Raw genomic sequence first — 16,218 nt, forward strand, 5'->3', positions numbered from 1 at the left:
TCAGACTCCCTGTTCGGCTCAGCCGGGAGACTGCTTCTCCCTCTCCTACTGTCACTCCCCCTGCTTATGCTCTCTCGCACCTTCTCTCTCTCAAATAGTTAAATAAGTAAGTATACGACTTAAAGGGGGGCCCAGTCAGTTAAACGTCCAACTCAGTTTGGGTTCAGGTCATGAGCTCAGGGTCCTGGGTTCAAGCCCCACATCAGGCTCAGCGCAGAATCTGCTTGAGAGTCTCTCCCTCCCTCTCCTTCTGCCCTTCCCCCAACTCACCTCTCTAAAATAAATAAAATCTTGGGGTGCAACATTATATCTGGATGCTGCCACAGAATTCTAGCACCACAGGTGTTTGAGAATGAGATTTCCACAGAGACTTGGTGAGTGAGGGAGGCAGATGGACAAGGGCAGGGACCAAAGTTCTGCAACTGAGGCGCGAGCACAAGGTCTAGCTGAGCCCCAAGCCTAACACTGGTGTGCTTATCCCCACAGCCACATACCCCCCCGTCCAGGTAGAGAACCACAGAAAAAGGGAGTTTGAAACACATTTTGGCTAAAGTCAAGGTCATTTTGATAAGAGAAAGTCATTTTGTTCCTACAGGCTCCCCACTCCCCCGACCCCCTTCCTAAAACCAAATGGGGACTCAAAGATTAACAAGTACAATCGACAAACTTGGATGGGACCAGGCTTTACTTTTTCATCTCTTTCTTCCTCTTCTTCCATGTGCGTTCCAGGTTTTCCTCTTTCCGGTTCTTCTGCAGGGAGCGGTCTAGCAACTCTGTCAAGCAAAGTAGCACACACCCCAAGGGTGACTGTCCCAAACTCCTCCCCTGCAAGCAGCTGTCATCCGGTCCTTCTCTTCCTACCCACGGAAGCAATCTTCATCCCAGAACCTCCAAAGGCACATACTACTTTAATATTTAATAGGACCTTTAAATCTGGCTCTGACAATGCCAGTTGCCCTCAATTCATTTTTTGCAATGAGAATTCTACATGAATTGAAGGTTAATAATCTGATCCCAAATTCAGCATTCTTAAGCCATCTATAGTCGCCATGGCAACTCACAATAAAGCCCCTTAAAGCTCCTCAGAAAAGTCATTTCAGTAATGAAGATTGCACATTGTACAGAAAAGATGTGTTAATTATTCTTACTGTTCTCTGGATGTAACTCTCCGTCTCTTTTCCTCCTGTGTGGAGAGAAGGGAAGAGGACACGAATATTCATTTCAAAGAAGATCAAAATGAAAAGCATGGGTGAGAAAGTATTCGATACATTTGATACACTTAAACAGGGCAGAGGATCTGGGTTGGGGGGAAGATCTGGGCAACCATCAGTCTGGCAGTGATGTCCGCACTCCCTCAAAGCAAAGAAGAGGGCCAGGAGTTGGCCCAGCACATGTCTGTGTACCAGCTGTCTAGTGAGGGTATGTAAAAGAATCAAAGATCCTTCACCTCCCGTCAGGAATCCTTTAGCATTAGAAAAAAAACAAATAGTAATCTGAGATTCACATCAATAAGTAAGAATGACAACCTCAACCAGACACCAGCCCTTCTTGGATAATAACCCGGTGCCCCATTTCCCTAAGTTCACACTATTTGCCATCTCCAGGAGATCTATATGTATTTAGAAGGGATGAAATCACTGTGATAAAATAGATCCGTACCTTGTTTGAGGTGGAGGTTACAACAATAATCGACACAGGTGAGTATATACACATAAGCGAGAACTGGTAAATTCTAATTGTACCAATGTCAGTTCCTGGTTTTGCTGCTGTATTAGTTATAGGACAGGTTACCATCGGAGAAAGTTGGGTAAGTTACCCAGAGCCTCACTGTAATCCATTATTTGAAACACATATGAAAGAAATCTGTATCTGTATCTGTGGAAAATCCTGCCTCCAGGCTACCTTCAGACTTGAGCTACACCCGCTCCTCCCGGAGTCTCCAGCCTGTTGGCCTGTCCTGCGTGTTTCACAATTGCCAGCCTTAAACCCATGAGCCAATTACTTAAGATTAATCTTCTACATATACAGACTGTTGGTTGTTTCTCCAGCAAACCCTGACACAGACGGTACACTAGTATACTAATACATTCTCTCTCTCGGTCAACATAGAAGAAACTGATAAATCCTACCCCCCAGCCCCCAAAGTTCAAGGAGAAGGGAGATCTATGCACCAAAACATCCTTTTGTACTACTTAATTTTACTAAATGCATGTAAAGCATCGGTTTTAAAACACAGTAAATTTTCAAAACTTTAAACTGACTAAAGTAAGATTATCTCTGTATGATGACTTACGTGACCAATGCCATCTGATACCACTGTTTGGTACATGAAGTCTTCCTCTAGACTAGTGGAACAGACGGTACTTTTACAAGTGTCTCACCCACAAGGCCTCCAGGCCTTACACAAACTCAGAAACTGGAATACCCGTTTCAGAGGCCAGACGAGAAGGCTATGCAAGCCTTCCAGAAGTTAGGGTGCAAGAAACCACTCTAAAACGGATGCATGTGGGAGCGAGCTATTGATATGACAAGAGCCAGCCTGCTTCTGCCTGTATGCTTTTTCCTAGGAGACAAGAGGCTTGTCCACTGACTAATGGTTCCCTCTGTGCCTCAGTTTCCCCGTGGAGTGGGTAACCCAAGTAAACTGTAACTATCTAAACAAAGGTTATGAAGATTAACATCAAGTTCCTAAAAAAAAACAACAGTGTCTTACAACAGGATGTCAAACCTACCTCAATGCTAGGGATAGCCCCGTGACACCTGAGTGACCCCTCAGTCCGGTGCTTCTCACCCAGAGCAACTTTACCCCTCACCCCAAACTGGCAGTAACTGATGATGCTTGGGGTGGTCACAACTGAGAGGGGAGGAGGGGATTACTACTGGTATCCAGTGAGTAGAGGTCAGGATGCTGCTGTGTCCCACAACCCACAGGGACACCCTCCTCACCCCATCCCCCAGCAAAAGAGCAACCGGCCCCGCAAGTCAATAACAGCATGGCTGGAAAACCTAGGCTTTACGAGGAGTGTCTATAGTTTGCTCAGTCAGCAGCAATAAGGTATTTATTACCTACACCCAAACCTATGGACTTCCCTTCAACTTACATAGCTAATCCCAAATCAAAATCAAAATGAAAACCAATGTGTGACCGCCTGGGATTATCTGGCTATGGCCCTCAAGTCACAAGGGAAAGTACCATCAGAGATTAGCATTTTCTGTATCAAAGACCCTCAGTAAGCCACGGGCTTTCTAATCTAAAAGGTCCAAGCAGCGCTGTTCTACACAGAAGCTGTTTAGTGCTCTGCTGTTAGACAAGCTAGATGTGGAAAGGGAACTTAGGAGAGCAGCGAAGGCTGTAAACTGTCGCACTGGATTGCCAGTCTTGCCTGCTAGAGAAGTAGGAAGGCAGAGGGAACAGACTCTGAAGGTACATGGCTGCCTTGTGAGTAGCAGGGGTCCGTGGAGCCCCCAGGCCTAACGATGACATACTTCATACTGCCCGGGTGCAGCGACATGTCCTAACACCATCTCGGTCGCTTCAAGTCCATTTAGGTAGTCCTGCCTTTACACTTGGCCTATCAGCAAATGTACCAAGAGAAGGCAAGGGAAGAAAATGCCAGCCCTACCTGGTCTTTTTCTTCCTCAGGAGACTCATCCGATTTCGCTTTTTCCTGCTCTTCCTCGGGCTTCCGTTTGGCAGGGCTGTCAGCAACGGGAAAGCCAACTGTTAGCTCGGCCGGACGCTAGCGCTCTAACAGGCCGGAGAGGACTTGTAGCCCTCCCCACCAAAGGCAGCCTCTTTAGGACACATTCAGGTCATGGGTGTCTTAGTCCCTCCAAGGAAATGCCCTCACTGCCGGGATATTAAAAGAGGCTTCAAGTTTAATGTCTGAGTGACAGGTTAGAATGTTGGCCATTTTGCAAACCTAAGAAATCATGGATCTCGATGTCGATCAGCAGCTGCTGGCATCACAGAAGAGACCTCACGTGCCTCTAAGAACACACGGCACCATCTACTGAAGGGTCTCAAAAATAATAAAGCTGGAAGCTGATCAAGCTTCTAGAGCTAGCTAACCAGTTTATAAGAAACACAAAACAAGGAAGACATTAACAAGGATGCAGTCAGCTGCACCTAGAAACTCTATCGGACAAATGAACTAATTTCTTCAAATAAATGGCAAGAAAAGAAAGGAATCTAATTAGAAAGGCTTAAAACAAATCAAGCAAACAAAATTTACCACACATGAGGAAATACAGACACTGGCTATATGTTTCATAGTAAGAATTATTATGCTTTATAAAGTACAAAAATATTAGACTTATATTTTGTCTTTTTAAAGAGACTGCTAGGGGCGCCTGGGTGGCTCAGTGGGTTAATCCTCTGCCTTCGGCTTGGGTCATGATCTCAGGGTCCTGGGATCAAGCCCCGCATTAGGCTCTCTGCCCGGAAGGGAGCCTGCTTCCCCCTCTCTCTCTGCCTGCCTCTCTGCCTCCTTGTGATCTTTCTCTCTCTGTGTCAAATTAAAGGAAAAAAAAAAAAAAAAAAAGACTGCTAAATGTTAACATTTTTATTCACATTTTGCTGGAATTGCTAAACAAAAAAAAAAAAGAGAGAGAGAAAGAGAGAGATCAATTTTATTATCTAGAAATATACTGAAGACAGTTAAACGTCTGCCTTCATGATCCCAGGGTCTGGGATGGAGCCCCACGTCGGGCTCTCTGTTCAGCAAGAGTCTGCTTTTCCTTCTCCCTGCCACTCCCCCTGCTTTTACTCTCTCTCTGTCAAACGAATAAATAAAATCTTGGGAAGCGGGGGAAACTTTAAAAAAAGATAGAAATATATTGAAATGACATGTCTGGGAGGGTCTCAAAATAATCCAGTTGGGAGAGAATTTATGGGGTTACAGACGAAAAGATGGCCAGCTGGGAACTACTGACACTGGGTGACAGGTGTCTGGGGCGGGGGGGAGTTCATTTTACTGCCATGGCTAGTTTTGTATATATTTGAATGTTCCCAGAACAGTAAGAACACAGGTGTTGAGAAATGCTTTTCATCAGTGTTTAACGAAGAAAACTGTAAGACGAAAACCTATGCAATGTGGAACTCAAAACTGCTAAATTATACCCTACTAATTTCCATTCCTGTTTACCAAGAACGGTTTGCCCTGAGAAAAGATGGCTGTTAATTCATTATATACTGACCCCCTTGAGAAATGAGCTAGGATGGTGGTCTGCCTGGTAGTTTGCCTTGTAATCCTGGGGCTAGAAGAAGCAGCTTCAGCTGTTTGAAGAAAAAAGAAAAAAAAAAAGCCGCTATGAATAAAAAAAGTTCACAAAGTGTAGTTCTTAAGCATTAGCAAGCTAGTGCTGAGAATCAGGTTCTGAATATTAAGCACCCTTCTTTTTTTTTCCTCCAACCAACAACAGTCTCGATAAAAGGTAGCAATTAGCACCTGCCAATTTGCTGAGCCATGGTACCGGAGCTCTTCATTGACGGGCCATAGCCTGAACCAGAGAAGGAGACAACCTCCTCTATGTCGTCAAAAGATGAAGTGGCCAAGAACCTGACCTGCGCTCAGCTCCCACACTCCCGTGTGTTTCCACAAATTCCAGAAGAGTTACTTTGACTACAAAGGAGACTACACATTTAGCTTAAATAGGCGTTTAACTTAGAAATAGTATTATTGCCTCCTGTTACCTTATACGTCACCAACTTAAGCTACGTTTTGGGACCTCCTGCTCCGTATTTGGTCAAAGAACAAATCTGAAGATGTATGTACATCCAAGCCAGTTAGGAAGTACGCGCAAGAAACAAACCAGGAGGTACTATCCCGGGGGGACCGAGGCTGGTACCATGTAAGGGGACAGCTAATCGCCACCAAGATTAAATAAGTAGTCTTACACTTGGTCTCTCCATCGGCCTTGCTTCGTCTGGGTGTGGGAAGTTTGGAAACGGGTTTGGGAGATTTCTTTTCCTCTGCCATTCCCACTCTGCGATCCTCGCCGCTTGTCTGGCTCCCGTTTTCTAGACGTCCATTCACTTCCCGGCTGAAAGCATGAGCTCCGTTCTCCAAGGATAAATCTTTATTTAAAAGGGATTTGACTTTAGCCAGGTAGCCCTCCTACAGCAGGAAAGGATAATTTAAGTAGCAGTGAATGTAAACAAGTGGCAACAAGAGAATAAGGAAACACGCATTTCCTTTATAACTACTGGGTAACAAGGAGAGCTGGGGATGATTCTGCCTTCCTGGTCACACGGGAGTTACAGGGGAAGAGACACTTTCGAGACACCAGGATGCTGAGAACTGACTTACCTCTGATAATTCTTCTTTATGTAATTTGGTTTCCAAGTCACATAACTGATTTTTTATTTCTGTTTGCAGAAATTCATGCAAGAGATTCAGTTTCTCCTTCACACATTCCTAAGGGAAGGATATAGGTTTAGATGTCCCCAAACTCCCAAGTCACTAATGGGCTACTACACAGATAATTAGGCTGCCTGGTCATGAAATACCAACTGAATGGCAGGCAATGTTGACTCAGCCCGGAAAACTGAATATTCACAAGACACGTTTATGATGTTTCCCTTAAGATCACATCATACCATCTCCGAGTGGTGAAAAATGGGAAGATTAGGAGGTGGGACAGAAATAACAGTGTATTAGGAAAAAACTGTGCTTTTGAGAACTGTGACCAGGATAAGTTACAATTCAGAACCGATGGTGTGAACCCAGATTGGGAGACTTATCAGTGAGTTACCAAGAGATTAGCAGCACGTTAACACAGAACATTAAGAATAATATCTAAGCTATCCTCAAAACTATAGAAAAGAGCCCGGGAGCCTGAATGGCTCAGTCGGTTGAACATCTGACTCTTGGTTTCAGCACCGGTCATGATCTCATGGGTCGTGGGAATCAAGGCCCACGTCGGGGCATCTGCTTGAAGATTCTTTTCCTCTGCCTCTCCCCCCACCACTCGCACACATGCACACTCTAAAACATTTTTCAAAAATACTATGAAAAAAAGCTGACTTCACTTAAACTTTTTATGAGTCACAAACTATCTGGAAAACAACAACGTCTGGTAATAAAATTTAAGGTGGAGGTTACCTTTTCTGTTAGGCTATCTCTTTCCAAATCTTTGAGCCTGTGGGAAGAAAACGGAGAAAGGAAGGCAATTATGCAACTCTGTTTACTCTAAGACTAAAACCACAGTTGCGTGTGTATGTGTGTGTGTGTGGGGGGGGGTTTCTTTTATTTTTAAAGATTTTATTTGTCAGAGAGAACGAGCCAGCGAGCACACAAGCAGGGGGAGCAGCAGGCAGGGGGAGAAGGAGGTTCCTCACTGAGCAAGGAGCCTGATGCGGAACTCGGTAACAGGACCCTGGGATCAATACCCAAGCCAAAGGCAGCACTGAACTGACTGAGCCACCCAGGCGTCCCTAAATCCAAATTTGAAGAACTTTGGAAATAAATTTGACATGTAGCAGTGTTAGGGAAAAAACAAACAAACAAAACACCACAGTGGTTTTCGCCCACCCACGCTAGAAATCCTACTACAATGCCTGTAGTGGTCTTTAAGAAGTCACTTGCGATCTGAATGAGGTCTCCCCTCCCACCCCCACCCCCCTTTAGGGTGCAGTTTTTCTGGTAGTGAGAGAATAGAGGAGCTCCATAACGGTGTCATTTCCAAAGGAACTACGGAATAGAGGCAGGCCATATAGTTGGGGTGCACCTGTCAAATGACCTACAGGAGGTCTTCCTCCAGTTGGTCTGGCAAGACCCCATGAAAGGGCATACCACAGGGTGGTCAGTGTTAGAAGGAATAGGCCAGGGTTGTAAGGTGCTGTGAGGGAACAGCCAGCGGACATTCCCAAAGGCCAGGGTGGGGGTGGCAGCATTCAAATGGGGAACGTAAGAGAGGGAAGCAGGGGCACCAGAGTGGCTCCGTCGGTTAAGCATGCTACTCTCAATCTCAGCCCGGATCTTGATCTCAGGGTTGGGTGTTCAAGTCCAGCACTGGGCATGGAGCCTACTTAAAAACAAAACAAAACAAAACAAAAAAACCCAAAAACACATACAACAACAACAACAACAAGGAAGTAAAGGCATCTGGTGCAGCAGGGAGTGCCCACACTCAGGGGTGACAGATGGAGTGAGAAAAATTGTTGGCCGGCGCCTCACCAGAGAGCTCCTCCTCTGGAAGGTTTACACCTACTCCTTCAGGAGTGCAGAACTGTCATGAGTTTGGCGAGAAAAGCAGAGCCTGATTTGAGCACTGAAGATTAGCGTCTTGCCTCTTTTTTCCGGGGGGAGAGGGAGGGGGCAGAAGACACCGAGGAAAGGGAGGTGAGCGGACAAGCTTTGGTTCCTAGGCTGGGTGCCGCCTGCGGACAGTGCGGGAAGAACAGGTCTAACCAGCTGGCTTAGCATCGGGGTCACTGGAGAAGTGCCCTGGGCAGGGACCAGGCCTCTACCATCTCTGGACCCTCCTACCCAGCACCCATACAGACAACGTACTCTTAGCATTAGCCGAAAGGGCAAGAACAGAGCTCTCCCAGCCTGGTTTTTCCAAAAAGCCACGTGTGAGCACAACACCGGGAATGCAAGCAACAGGCTTTGCGGGACTCCTGTCACACAGACGCTGCTCTGAGCGCACGTGGGCCCCCCCCCCAGCTTTGACCCCCACCACATCTGCAGGCACCTATTGCATGCCAGGCCCTGTTTCAGGCAACGAGCTGGGTAATGGGATGCCGGGACTGCCAGGAAGGGACCTTCAGACCTGGGTGGTCAGGAAAGGTCTTTCTGTAGAAGCCTCTGACTGGGGGCGCCTGGGTGGCTCAGTCGTTAAGCGTCTGCCTTCGGCTCAGGTCATGATCCCAGGGTCTTGGGATCGAGCCCCACATCGGGCTCCCTGCTGCACAGAAAGCCTGCTTCTCCTTATGCCACTCCCCTCGGCTTGTGTTCCCTCTCTCGCTGTGGCTCTCTCTGTCACATAAATAAAATCTTAAAAAAAAAAAAAACAAAAAAAACTCTGACTGCAGACACAGTGGTAGCATATACTATATCACACACACACACACACACACACACACACACAGAGTACATGTAACCCCTTCAAAGTCCTTCCACCCTGACGTAGCTCAGGTCCAGGAGAGCCGGAGGAGAGCTGCAGAACTCTGTTCGCGCGGCCAGAGGGGCACACCTGGCTGCAGGGGCCTCACGCCGGGCTTCTCGTCCTTCTACTCACAGAACCCTGGCGACAACACGGCCCCCTGACCCTGAGGCTACCTCAGGTGTTAAGGACGACGCTCAGCTGGCTATGAAGCCCACCCGAGCACCCTTTCCACAACGCCGACGACTACCTCGGGGCACAAATTCTGCCGACCTCTCCCACGACCTGGGATTGTTTAGCCTGGCAGAGAGGAACCAAATGAACTCTTCAGGGGACCTCAAATGCCTTGCCCTGTGAAGACGGACTGTCACCTGCCTGGCCCCAGAGAGGAAAGGCAGAGCCCGGGACAGGTCCTGAGGAGCCAGAAGTGTGACAGGGACGAGGCTGGGCAGTGCACCTCCCGACACCCAGGCTTTCACGGAAGAGTCCATCCCTTCCCCGGGAAAACGGAGGGCGACACCATCTCACATCTGCTTCGCATTCAGAGCAGGGAGGATCAGAACAGACGTGGAGGACCAGGCAGGAGACTCAGACAGCAGCCATGTTATGAGATAACACCTCAGCTCCCTAGCAGCCCAAGATCCCATGATTCATTCCTCGCTGCTTCCCTCACACAGTCCTATAAGGGAAATAAACTGTAACTGAAGGAACCAAGCAAATATAGTTCAGACCTGAGGGCTTCTGAAGAGCAAGGGTATAGAAAAGCATCAGGAAGGACTAGGCCGGGGAACAGCTCAGCGGGAACGGAGCAGGGGAGCTGCCCAAACAGGAGCCGTACAGTGGAGGAGCTGGCTCAGGACACCCAAGAAACCCACACAAGTCAGGCTGGGTGCCAGTCTGAGGGAGGTCAATAACATCAGGCTAAAAAATTGATTTTGTTCCACAGTTAAACCACTGAAGGAATCGTGGGGGGAGGGGAGGGCAGGGAGGAAGAAACCAAGACCTGAGAGCGAGAGCGTGTTTTAGGAAAATTAATCTGGCAAAATTACATAATGTAGATTAGGCAGGAAGAGATTACAAAACATTAAATCACTCTTTAACACACTAGAAATGCTGATCTGTAATGTGATTTACCAGGAATGGAGACCACTGCTAGAGAAGTTACAAAAACTTCATGAACTCTGCCTCTTGGAACTGGCCGCGTGGCAGATGGTCTGAGATGGTATCTCCCATGGCCTGAGATGAGATCCTGCCTGTGGGAGGCAGGATAATGAGCCCTTCCCAAAAAGAGATGTCCATGCTCTAATCCCCCAGAACCTGGGAGTACTGGTGTCTCACCGGTAAAAGGGACTCTGCAGATGTGATTAAGGTTATAGCCCTTGAGATGGGCAGATTATCCTGGATTAGCCAGGTGGGCCCAATCTAATCACCTAAATCCTTAAAAGCAGAAAAACCTCCCGGCTGCATTTCAAGAGATGTGACTAAAGAAGGGTGAGAGAGAGATGTGGCCCGAGGACTAGCTTTACTGACTTGAAACATGGAGGCAGTGGGCCACGAGCCAAAGGGTACATCACCTCCAGAAGCTGGGCATGGTTAGAGCCAGCAAGAGAAGAGGGACCTCAATCTGACAACCACAAGGAACTGAATTCTGCCAACAGTTTGAAAGAGTGAAGAAACATTCTCCCCAAGAGCCTCCAGGAAGGAATGCAGCCTGCTAACACTATTTCATCCAGCAAGACCCATACTAGATTTCTGACCTACAGCATTGTTAGAACAAACTTAGGTTCTATTTAAACCACTAAGATAATTTGTTATGGAGCCAATTAAAAACTAATGCACGGGATGCATGCGTGGCTCAGTTGGTTAAGCCACTGCCTTCGGCTCAGGTCATGATCCTGGAGCTCCGGGATCGAGTCCCACATCAGGCTCTCAGCTCCTTGGGAAGTCTGGTTCTCCCTTCTCATGCTCTCTCTTCCTCTCTCAAACAAATAAAATCTTTAAAAACAAAAACAAAAAAACTAATGCAGTATCAGACATTCAGAACATTTTGGTAGAGAAAAACTAAACAGGCCAAGAGTGTGAAGACTGACATTTCAGGGAACAGCGGCTCAGCAGCACTGGCTGGCTACCCGGCAGCTAGAAATTAAAACCGGCTTTCCTGAGAGGCCTCAAAACTGGAGTTAGTCCTGTCCAGCTGATAGGCCCAACCGCTGCAAGTCCTAGGACTGGGAGAGATAAGGGTCTAGGAACGAAAGAAAATGATTGGCGGGGGCAAAATATCAGGGGGGGAGAGAGGCTCCCTGGTAGTAAACCGCACCACAAAAGCCAAGGATAGAAAGGATTAAAAAGCAAGAGAGACTGAGAGATGAAAGAGGACAGAACACCACCTCAATCCTTGAGAAGAAAGCCTGAGCAAGAGTCGGACTAGATACTGGCACAAAAGCAAAGGCGGATGCGGAAGGAACAAGCCCAGACCGTTCTACAAGAAGCGAGAGGTGAAGGCTGGAATGATAAGCAGGAATATACATCATGTGTACATGGCTTACACTGAAATACTGACATCTGCCTCGGTAGCAGATCTGCGTGTTGCTACTCTAAATCGTGCTCCCCTAATGGAAGTGAAATACACAGCTGACCGCGTGGTAAGTAGCACAGAAGGTTTTCCGGCAGGGGCTGCTTAACCACACATTTATACCTATCGGCTTCGTTGGTCTGCATAATGCCCAGGTAGAATGGGTAACATGTTCCATTTTACAGATAAAACACCAAGAGGTGGAGTGCCTGGGTGGCTCAATCAGTTAAGCGTCTGCCTTCAGGTCAGGACATGATCCCAAGGTCCTGGGATCGACCTTGTTCAGAAGGGAGTCTGCTTTTCCCTCTGCCCCTCCCCCTTCTTGTGCGGGCTCTCTCTCGCAAAAACAAATTAAAAAAAAAAAAAAGAAAAAAAAAAAGAAAAGAAAGACAGACAGACCGACCACCAAGAGGTTAAAAAAATTAGCCCTTTAGCTATGGTAGGAAGGAATCTGAATCCCGGTGGTCTGTACCTCTAGAATATTCCTGCCAGGGAGAAATAGGAGAGTCAGTTTTGCTCTCTTCAATACCCAATCAGTTGGAGTCATGGAACTAGAGCTAAGAACTTGAAACCCGACTTAATCTAATCACAGAAGGACTAGCAGTTTAAAAAGCCCACACAATTACTTAGGCTAATCAGAGTGGTACAAAGGAGGTTTGCTCCAATCTGTGCTTGAATCCAGGATTCCTTAGAGGGGAAAGTCTTGCATGCACGCTGTTCAGAGTCTACTCTACACCAAGCTACAGACAGAGTAAATAAAGCAAACAAATCACCATCCACACCAGGGTTGCAAAGGCAACAGGCAGGGTGCTTGGGCAGAATTCAACACCCTTCCTGTTATGGGGAAGAGGGATGGTCTTTCGGAGCACAGGCTGAAGGATGAAAGAACGGTAGCCAATTTAGGGAAGGCGTAGATAGGGAGCAGCTCAGCCTCCCACTGGCAGCTCTGCATGGTCTCAGGCCCTGAGAACCCGAGGTCTGTATGGCTTGTGAAAAGAGCACACAATGAATCAGACAAGTGGACAGGGACTCTGGATTTCAGGACCAGTGCACCCGGCAGAGTGTGTGGGGCAAGGAAACCATCAGATCCAACTTTTTAAGAGGATTCACAGTTTCCACTTGGAGAAAAGACCCGAGTAGCAACAGGAAGACCAGTGAGAGACTTAATCACTTTGTACAAAAAAGCTTGGACAAAATAAGAAATATAAGTGGGGCGGGGCACCTGGGTGGCTCAGTGGATTGAGCCGCTGCCTTTGGCTCAGGTCATGATCCCAGGGTCCTGGGATCGAGCCCCGCATCGGGCTCTCTGCTCCGCAGGGAGCCTGCTTCCTCCTCTCTCCCTGCCCGCCTCTCTGCCTACTTGTGATCTCTCTCTGTGTCAAATAAATAAATAAAAATCTTTAAAAAAAAAAAAAAAAAGAAATATAAGTGGGAAAAGGCAGCTTGTCCTGAAAGGCAAAATTTTTAGATGTTGGGTGCTTTACTCTATACAGTTTTTCGATTTGGGTGCTATACTTTAAAAATGAAGTTAAAGACTTAAAAACCCAAACATGGAAAATACTTTCTGGTATTACTACATTATCTAATGGAACTACGCATTTAAAAAAAGAAGCGGACGTATATAGGTAAGTTAGCAAAAGTGACGGAAACGCATGAGGACCTGGCCTAGTCTTGCTCCTAGACTGTTCTACTGGACTTAAGTACCTCTTGTGTTATAAGTCATACCCCGTTAATTTTCGTAGATCGAGAAGTTATACCCCCCTTTACAAATCTAAGGGAGTGTCGAATACCATGTTTATGTATTTTGTACCCTGAAATTCAAAATGTAAGACAAGAGGTTGTTGAAGGTCCCATAAGCAGACAATTTCAATGTCCATCCCATGGCCTAAAGCAGAACCCCCAAATTCTGCACCTACAGTAGGCAATTCTGGTTCAAAGTAATATGAAACCTAAGGTAACGGAGGATGGTAAAACTCATTGAAGAGCATTCAAATTCAGCCAAAGACTTACACTGGCCCAAGAAAACCCCTAAGCTAAGCCAGTGGCCTATTCAAAAACCCTAGTTGAAAGGAAACGTTTTGGTAAGAAGCAGACATCAGCAGGAATCCTTGCTTCCTCACAGCAAACTCCTTACAGCATCCATTCTTAAGAACTTTTGAGGATTAAATGAGGAACTGTCCAGAGCTGTATATGATTAGGGACTGACTGGCAGGACGGACAAAAAGCTAGATTAGCCAATAAGAATGCTAACCTGTGGGGCTTTGTGTGCTGGGCGTAGTCTCATGTCATCCAGTCTCAGTTTAAAGCCCATGTTAAGGAGTCCATGGCCTCAGCCTGTTTATGACGCTTGCCCAAGGTCAAACAAGCCAGAGGAGATGAGCGTTCTCCCCAGCAGAGTAAAGAAGACTGGGCCCAAACATCTGCTGGGTCTGTTACCACCAAGCCAGGGACTTCCATAATTCCATTTCAAGTTCTATCTTGGGAGGATACAGATAGGGATTCTTCAGCAAGACACACCCCCTCTGTGATTAAGAAGCAGACTGGACTTTAAAACCTGTGGTGGGGAGCCCCAAATACAGCTGCCCACCCCCATACACAAACACACACTCCAACTCCAAAAGCCCAAAAGACTGGCCTGGCACAACCATAGGAAACGCACAGGGAAACAGGGAAATGGCAAAACCAGCTCACAAATCCGGGAGGGGGGGGGGGGGCGGCGTTCCCGCCTGGTCAAGGTTCCAAGGACTAGTGTTCCAAGGAGTGCCGGTTTTCGGGAGTGAAACTGGTGCCCGTCCCAAACAGGAGCCCAGCATTCTTGCCCGGGACCCACCTGCACAGAACTGCTACAGCCAGTCCGGACACTAACTGCTGTGCAACACATGCGCACACACACGAAACTGCGGCCACTTGTGTGAAGCGCGCACGCACGCACACACACACCCATGGCCACTGTGTCACGCGCGCATACGCGCGCACACACACGAAACTGCAGCCAGTTGTCCCTAGCGAGGCTTCCTTGACGCCCATGGCTCACAGGCATAGATTTACTGGGAAAGACCATCCAGCCTTCATGCTGCCCGAGCCCCTGGTCCTGCGCTGCACGGTACGAGCTCCTTCCAGATGCGACTTCCCCGCAGCAGTCCTAGATGAAGGAAGCCCCCCAAGGAAGACGGGGGTCGCAAACCTGAGCCGGCAGCGCCCGGGCCCCGAGCGGCGACGTCTGTCTCTGGAGGCCGCCATCGGGATGCGCTGCGCGGGGTGCCAAGGGGGGGGGGTCCTCAAAATGCCCCCAGGGACCGGACCAGCTCGACCCCCCCCCCCAAGCGGGCCGGGCACCGGAAGTAGAGGCCGAAGTGCCCGGGGCCGAGGGGTGTCCTGAGGCCGCGGGCTGCCCGCTTCCTGCGCGACCAAACTGGCGGCAGGAGCCAGGCCCGTGGCTCCTCCAGGAAGGGGATCCCCGAGGAGAACTCAAAGCTCGCTCTACTTTGAGATCAGAAGTGACCCCAAGTTTCTAGTCACCAGGGAACTGTGAGGGGCCTCGGCCCATTTTGGCGCCAAACGGCCAGGGGTGCGCGCGACCGGAAGTGCCACCCTGCCCGCGCCAACCGCCGCCGCGCCGTCCCGCGCATGCGCGCCCGTCTGTCAGCGGCAGCCACGGGCTACCAAGAGGGGAAGCAACTCCCCCACCCCCAACGCCGAGCCACTTCCCAACCCCCCCAACCCCACCTCATCGCCCCCGGCCCGAGTTCACAACCACCCCCCCTGCGGCACCTACCGCCTACGGACATCATCGGGCAGGGAGATGGCTCGGGAGGCCAGCGTGGGCACCCGGGCCGGGGCGGTGCGAGCAGGCATCTTGGAAACTGCAGCAGAGACAGCGGCGCCGGCGGCAGAGGCAGCCCTGGCTTTTCGCGCGGAAACCGATGGGGAGGGGCGGTGAGCTAAGGCGGCATGTACCATCTCGGGCCCGACGTGGGGGAAGGTGGGACGTACCATAGGGAGAGAGGCCATACCATGTGCGGGCAGATAGAGTGGAGCAGGTCGTGCACAGGGGCCGCGCAGGCGCGAGAAGGGAGCACACCCCCGCGTGGAGCTGTGGGCTCGTCCAAGCAGGGAGCCGCCTGAGAGGTTCATTCATTCATTCTTCCTAGCATGCTGGGGATAAAACAGGGAGCATTCCTACAGGGCTCCAGCATGTGGGCTCTTGGGATTGTAACTGAGGACTCGAACTCCACTCCATCTATTTGCTCATTATAATGACCCTGGATGGGTCATTTGGACCCAGGCCCCGTTTCATCTTTAAAAAGGTGCTAATCACGGATAATCTTGAGGACGCACAAACTATGCAGCCAGCATCACGGATCTCCCAGTGTGGTGAGGCCCAGGCCACTTCCACAGCCTGTGTGATTAAAAAAGCACCAGAACTTGGGGAAAGGATAGTCTCTTCAAATGGCGTTGGGAAAATTGGGGAAATGTTTACGTGCCTACAAGTAAAGTTGGATCCTTACCTACGGCATGTAAAAATCAACTCAAAA

At 48.7% G+C, this 16,218-nt stretch overlaps 1 protein-coding gene across 2 annotated transcripts in view; it reads right to left on the bottom strand.

Annotated features, from left to right (window-relative positions):
* Positions 1–15,611, bottom strand: part of DNMT1 (DNA methyltransferase 1) — a 44,681-nt gene extending 29,070 nt beyond the window's left edge. The window contains exons 1-8 of one of the 2 annotated variants that reach the window (XM_045990803.1): positions 15,459–15,611; positions 7,107–7,143; positions 6,312–6,419; positions 5,900–6,119; positions 5,200–5,278; positions 3,624–3,699; positions 1,149–1,183; positions 689–773 (exon numbers count right to left, since the gene is read on the bottom strand). In XM_045990803.1, the coding sequence (XP_045846759.1) occupies positions 689–773; positions 1,149–1,183; positions 3,624–3,699; positions 5,200–5,278; positions 5,900–6,119; positions 6,312–6,419; positions 7,107–7,143; positions 15,459–15,538 (720 nt within the window). In that variant the 5' untranslated portion in view covers positions 15,539–15,611. Of the gene's footprint in view, positions 1–688; positions 774–1,148; positions 1,184–3,623; positions 3,700–5,199; positions 5,279–5,899; positions 6,120–6,311; positions 6,420–7,106; positions 7,144–14,867; positions 15,258–15,458 lie in introns of those variants that run through there. The other variant, XM_045990804.1, reaches the window with a different exon arrangement.
* Between the last annotated feature and the right edge of the window lie 607 nt (positions 15,612–16,218).

This window comes from Meles meles, chromosome 20 (genome assembly GCF_922984935.1).
Source record: "Meles meles chromosome 20, mMelMel3.1 paternal haplotype, whole genome shotgun sequence".
Classification (NCBI taxonomy): Eukaryota; Metazoa; Chordata; class Mammalia; order Carnivora; family Mustelidae; genus Meles; species Meles meles.